Genomic DNA, 6,887 nt, shown 5'->3' on the forward strand with positions numbered 1-6,887 from the left:
CCAGTGGTTTCCTTTTACCAAAAACAATATTATACGATTGGAAAATTTTATTAATTTTAATCTGTTGATATTTCATATATCGAGTAACAATTTGTCAGTTTCTAAACTACCTATTTCTTGTTTATTTGTCACTTGTGATTTGTGTTTTGTATGAATTTTAAATTTCGTAAAAATTTATTTTATTTTTTAAACACTTTATTGTTGTAATAGTGATTTATTTATAATGAAAGACGAATGTAAGTACGTGTATTAAATATCTACTTGACTAAGCACAAATGTTTACTAAAATAATTATTTAAAACCTTTTATTTTAGAAGAGTAAGGACATAAAATTGAGATTTCTATGATAAAGTGTATGTAGCATTTACATTTTTATTTTTATTTTGCCTCCAGATGATTGCAAATGCATTAAAATTGTGGGACACCTCGAAGCGGTGAAATGGCTTCTATCGCCTAGAATATACAAACCTAGCACTGGGCCGCTTGCATTAGAAGATTGGAAAGAAAATCCTCATATTTGGTTGTATTATGTTGAGAGCGCAGATGGTTTACTGTTGGAAGATGACGTGCTTAGGTAAAATCACCAGGAATAAGCTGCCGTTCTTCGCAATTATGAATTTTATTGAAAGAGCTTATTAAAGTACAGGTCTAACAAGAAAGTTAATTAAGTGTCTCGACTGACGGGTTAAAATAGCCATTCTGATTTTTTTTTTCCGCATATGTGCTATTTTTTCGGTAAATTTAACATACGGCCTTGGGTTAGAATGAGATTTTGTTTGATATTCGCATCTGGGTTAACACGGGTTAGGGGCAGCGTCTCGTTTATAAGTTCCGTGAAAAATGATTCAAATCGGGGTCTTTGCATAATTGTTGGTTAAATTACTGCTGTGTACTATTAAATGCTGTTACACAACTTACAGCCTTCTGATGAACCGCTCTTATAGTTAAAAGTATGACATAGTATCGTCAACTTCTACACAGACGAAGTCATGGGTAATATATTATTATGATATGAATTCATTAGCTAGGACTCCAGATCCACAGATACCCGTTATTGGTCCATTCATGATGTGCAGCGTTACTTCCTCGGCGAATTGCACTGTGATCAAGTCCTGTTCACATATCAGTATCCAAGTCTAAAATTACCCACTCACCTTGGTACTTACTTGTGGAAAGCAAATACAGCTCTTAAAATACCACCAAAACTGTTTATGAAGGAATTGCATATGTCCATAGAAGAAACATTAAAGGTGAATTTTAATATTCGCTATGCATTATAATATGTACTTATCTAATGCACATATTATTACAGAAGTAAGATAAAGTTAATACCAAAGAGCGACTTACCATATTTAGTCTTAAAGCTTTGAGTTATATTACAGCTGTATGTTTGCTCCTATGAATGTACATATATATTTATAATCACATCACTTAAACCCTATAATCTCCAAAACAAATCATTGTGACATGCGACCAAATCATCTTATATCATCGTTTTAACAGAAAATGGAAATAAAAAAACTTCAAATGGATAGACTTCTTGTATCGGATCAGTTAATTAGACTTCATCGACTGGACTACTTTAAACGGAAGACTTTTTTTAGAATCCTGCAGAATATTATTGGGTAATATCGTCTTTTTAGACATTAAAATTGATATTCTTTCACATAATGACATTCATTGCCCGAATAATAGTAATTTTAATTGTGATACATAAAAAAATGTCAACACTAGTCTTTTATTTCGTTAGGTTTACGAATCCGTTGTTAATAGTAAACGTTTAAATTTGTATAGAAATATTTTTAGACAGCCCATACATTTGACGAATGCTAAAGCATTGCTAATCCTATTTATCAAAACAGCCACAATTTACCGGATTGCATCATTCAAAACAACTTTAAGTAACTAACATGTTCCTGTAGCTTCCAGGACAACTTACAATTAGTTTCGTTTGAAAACCTATGTTGTACACGTCTAGAGGGCGTGCGACTTATCCAACAACTGGCCTGCTTCGCAGCAAAAACGCTCAAATATCTTTTCCTCTGGCGTTTTGTTTTACCAAATGAAAATCCTTTGCTGATCAACTACAGCTACATATCGGGTTAGTATATAACAGTGTTTAAGTTATATAAGTTATTTAAAATGTATTACAGATATTGTAAAATAAATACTTAGTTATAATACCACAACCGTTTCATCATAGTCTGTGGTGATGCTTGTTTCAACCAATTTTTCAAGTGTTCATATTTCCGAGGCTCTCATATTAATTTAAAACTATATACTAGAATTTAACTCACATATATGGAATCAATGAAGTTTCTATTGTTAATAAAATCAAAAATATAATTTGACTAGTTTTTACCTGCAAGTTCACCCGCGTGGTATTAATTACACTCAGAGAGAGAGTAGAGTTAAAACAATTGATATGCTAGCCAACACAGGGTCATTTAGTCTGCATAAAGTGACGTCATAAATAATACAACTGGTATGCCCTAATTGTGGGGTAGCGACACTGAGTATTGAAATTAGTTATAAATGAGGTCCTATACTGATTTTAATCTATATTACTGTACAGTGTCATCATCATCAAAATCTGTTAAGTTGTTGTTGCACGAACGAGTTTTGTTTATTAACTTGCATTATCATTTTATTAGTAAAATTAAAATTAATTATATAGTACCTTCTTAAACGTGCTAAATTTTAATATTTTATGCAAAACTCACTCCTTCCAACCTCCTTTAAGAATATGAGATAAATAAAAAAAACAGAAAATGACGTTTGAATTTTATTATTTTTTATTTAATCTTTCAAAATAATTTACAAAAAATTTAAATAATAAAAGTCATAAAAATTGCAAAATCTTGATTATAATTAAATAAAAGAACCAGGAACTTCAAAAAAATGCTTATTCCTTGTGCTCCCGGATTACTTGTGTTATATCCAAGTATAAAGTTGGTGTGTTTCCTTCTGCCATGTGCTGCGTTTCTCACCATGATGGGTGTTTATCTTGGAGGATTATCGACGTATTACATTAATGTAGCATCTATTAAGCTGAACGCTTTAGTGAACAGTACATCAATTTGATCTATTGTCTCACAATATCTGAAATGGTCAAGTAAGCTCGGTATATATATATAAGGTTGTGAGAATAAAAAACAAATATGTATTAAATGTGGAATTTACCTCGCAAAGTTTTTTTTAAACATCTGTCGTCGACCTTGGTGACGTCGAAGTTGCTATGACAATAACAATAGCTGCATTGAAAATGACTACCGACGAAGAGAAATGCAAAATAGCAAAATTATTACAAGGAATTGAGGTTCCAGAAATTAAAACATCGGAAAGGAGTCTCGGGCTGGTCAAGGAGTTTCAAGAGAAATATAGTAAAGAAATAGAGGAAGAGGTTTTGGAAAGCGAAACATATGACAATCCGTACATCCCCGATAAACAGCTATTAGAAGAAAATGAAAGAAAACTGAAGGCACTATTAGCAGAGAGCAAACGGTTGTAGAAAAATCCATGTCAATACACAACACTTCCTTTATCTACACAGACTATTTATTTCTATGTAAAATTATTATATGTATGGTAAATTTAACGAGCACTAATTTTATTTTAGCGCAAAAAAGGAAATGAAGTTAGAGAATATTATATCCACGGTCGCGGACCCTAAGAGACCCTGGCGGATCCATACAAATAAAGAGAAGCTGTTGCGTATTGATAACGAATTGAAACAACACAAAGAGAAGTCCACAATTGCTATCACACCATTGGAAGAGAATGTCATGAGGGACTTAATCAAGAAATGTCAGGAAGAATCACTTACCGCACCTTGCGTGGGTCCAGATAAGTTGAGAGAAACTGTTGACGAAGCACGAAGATGTTTACCGAATTTTCAATATAAAAAGATTGAAAATTCCACAGCGACCGCCATTCTACCCGAAGCACATTCAAGTGTAACAACACCAATCAATGCCGTGGAATATTAACGTTTACTAAATTTATTTTCTTTTTCACATTCCTTATTAAAATATAATTTTTAATTGTGTAGTTTGTTTTTAATATTCAATTCACATAATTACTTCATTTACTTCAACAATCGTCTTTTCGAGGGTGAACTCAAAAATACATTACTTGCTTTAAATTAAATTTGTATTGTACCTAAATAGCAAAAACATTTCGTAAAATTTATGGTACATGTAGGAATGAATAGGGTGCATACTTTATATGAAGACGTGTGTTTAAATATTTGCTTCGAATTCCCGGACCGATTCGTAAAACACACAGATTTTGATTGAAAATGTCTCATGTGATGTAGTTATTCCAAAGGTATAATAAAAATTGTGTTATGATTGTTTAAAACTCTCGAGAACATTCTGAATTTATTTTTTCCTTCTACCTTTTTTCGTAGCTCATAGTCAATTTATATTTTATATTAAGGTTACGTTCGGATCGATGCAACCTTTGGTAAATAAATATACTATGTTTAACTTTTATAATTTAACTATAGGTTACATATTACACAGGTAATTTAATCCATTCAATAACTCATTGAAAAGAAAATTATCAAAAAGTTTTTTTTTTATTAACTCATTTAAAACAAAAGAATTCTTTAAGTAAAATGGAAATCCGTTTTGCAAATAAAAGATCTGTTAAAAACTTGTTAATTGTGGTATTCCAAAAATTAGAATTAGATATTTATTTTTTGCAATAACAGAAACCCATTATTAGTGCCATTGGTGTAGGTAGTGGCCAATATATACCGCGTCCAGAGACTAGAAAGTGCTTTTTGAGGAGTTTGGGAGAACTTCGAAATCTTCGTGTTTTGGCCCTGGAGTACTCTCACATAGCTGACGGAACCGGAAATGCTCTTCTATCACTTCTGCCAGTGATGAGACGACCACACTTCCGGCTACAGGTTTTTTTCATATTGAAACCTAAAATCGAATTTATTTGTTAAATTTTAAACATTCTGATTTTAGAACCATTTGATTACTTTAAACTTCAGTATCTATAAATTTTAAGGTAAAGAATTACAAAAAAAATTTTTTCTTTGTATTTTAATTTCCAACTAAAAGTTTTGCTTATTTATTTTGTGTTATTTACTGTAATATTTCCAAAAGTACTAGATAATTCCCCAGTGCTTTGAATCTTATAAAAAAGTTAATTATCATTTTATTCTACAGATAATCTGTCGCGAAAATCAAACCCCAGGGAAAAGAGATGCATCTCGCGGTTGCGGAGGCTACGACGTCCCTGATACTGCTTGGCGACGTGTGACTATATCTTGCCCCGATCTGTACCTTTTTATGGCTTTCTGTTAGTTAATAATAATACACTTAACACTAAACATCATCATAAAACAGACCAATAACATTTAACAAAGATCTTATAGTTAAAAACGATCTCTGACAGACAAACCAAATGTTATGGAAACAGGCTTACACAGAAATGAAAATGATTTTTAATAAGGTTAATGTAATACATTTATATTTTGGTTAGTTCGAATCCGTGACTATGATAATGTGAGAAGATTTTTGACACCAAGTCTGCCCCTGCGTGAAGTGCATCTGCAACTCGGTATCGACTTGAAGGTCACTCAACGTCAGGACTCTGATCTCAGTTGTTTTATGCGCCTCCTTGGTTTTTATTACGCAAATTCATTGGGTGAGATAAATTAACTATTTGTTAGAAAGTAGATGCTTTATTGTATTATCGATAAATTTTCCACCTTTAACAAAGGTTCTGGGCCAAATGTCCGTTAAAATTCCTTGACATTTTATTTAGTTACTTAGTCAATAGCTTTTGAATTTTGTAACTACTGATTATTACTACATAGTTTATTCTATAGTGACGCTAAGTATCCATCAGTGGCGGTCTCCGGAACTTCCTCTGCGGTGCGTTCTGGAGTTCATTCCGTCACTGACTCGTTTGCTGTATACGGGTCGCTGTCGCGAAAAAGATCTGCGAGATGCCCTTCATATTATATCGTGCGGAGTATGCCACAGTATGCCTTCAAATTCCATTTTATGATTTATTTGAATGCACAATAGACGTGCACACATTATTTATTTCTATGTAAATTGATTTTAAAATAACTTCCGCGAGATTCCTTTCCTTGATTTGGTTCCTATATTTATCCGGTGTCATATGAGGTTATATCACTTACTTACTTCAGAAAATTATAATGATCCAAATGTTAAAATCAAAAAAAGAATAAAAATGAAGGAAAGAATTTAAATGATAAAATAAAAACATCCATATGAACAGTACATATTGTGGTAGTGTTTTCAGTGCCCGAAGTTTTTAAGCTTTAGCCACCAGACGGACAAAAACATTAAATATACAGTTCGCAGACTGAGACAATGTTGGTACCTAAATGAACCAGAACGTCTAAAAATTAACACATTTTAAAGCGGCATCTGATTTGATGTTCTTGTTTTTTTTTTTTGCCTCTCACATTAACACATATATAAAAAACATACCATTAACAAGTTCAATTTGGTACGAAATAAATAAATTTAAGAAATAATATAGTATATTAATCTAACAAAATCTATTAAGCATATAACATTCCATACAGAACCTTCAAGCAGAGTTCTTTAAAGTGTTACAGGAATAACAGGAAAATTAAAAATAAAGTCATATCTTATGTGCAGAACTAAAGCAAGTCCAGATACAGATACAAGATGAAGAATCCAAAAGAAATTACTGGAGCAAGACTGTAGAAGTTCTCAGAGATCAATTTAAAGACATAATGCAGCTCTTTGATATAAATTTTAGTCTTGAAATTTACAAATGCTAACAAAAATAATTACATTTTCGTTTTCCAAATACAAATGTGTGATATTTCAATTTAAAAAAATATGGAGTTACTTACTATTACT

The 6,887-nt window shown here is 31.8% G+C and overlaps 2 protein-coding genes across 2 annotated transcripts; both read left to right on the forward strand.

Moving 5' to 3' along the window:
- Positions 1 to 117: 117 nt before the first annotated feature.
- On the forward strand, positions 118 to 6,866 carry LOC116777910 (uncharacterized). Its single transcript, XM_032671702.2, has 10 exons — positions 118 to 236; positions 394 to 574; positions 1,037 to 1,250; positions 1,504 to 1,625; positions 1,923 to 2,101; positions 4,746 to 4,918; positions 5,187 to 5,319; positions 5,503 to 5,667; positions 5,852 to 6,007; positions 6,660 to 6,866. The coding sequence occupies exons 1-10, from the start codon at positions 224 to 226 to the stop codon at positions 6,803 to 6,805; spliced, it is 1,482 nt and encodes a 493-aa protein (XP_032527593.2). The 5' UTR covers positions 118 to 223; the 3' UTR covers positions 6,806 to 6,866.
- LOC116777222 (uncharacterized) lies at positions 2,751 to 4,048 on the forward strand. The gene is made up of 2 exons (XM_032670643.2): positions 2,751 to 3,504; positions 3,620 to 4,048. Exons 1-2 carry the CDS (start codon positions 3,239 to 3,241, stop codon positions 3,987 to 3,989), a joined length of 636 nt encoding a protein of 211 aa, XP_032526534.2. The 5' UTR covers positions 2,751 to 3,238; the 3' UTR covers positions 3,990 to 4,048.
- Positions 6,867 to 6,887: the final 21 nt, after the last annotated feature.

This window comes from Danaus plexippus, chromosome Z, assembly GCF_018135715.1.
Source record: "Danaus plexippus chromosome Z, MEX_DaPlex, whole genome shotgun sequence".
Lineage (NCBI taxonomy): Eukaryota > Metazoa > Arthropoda > Insecta > Lepidoptera > Nymphalidae > Danaus > Danaus plexippus.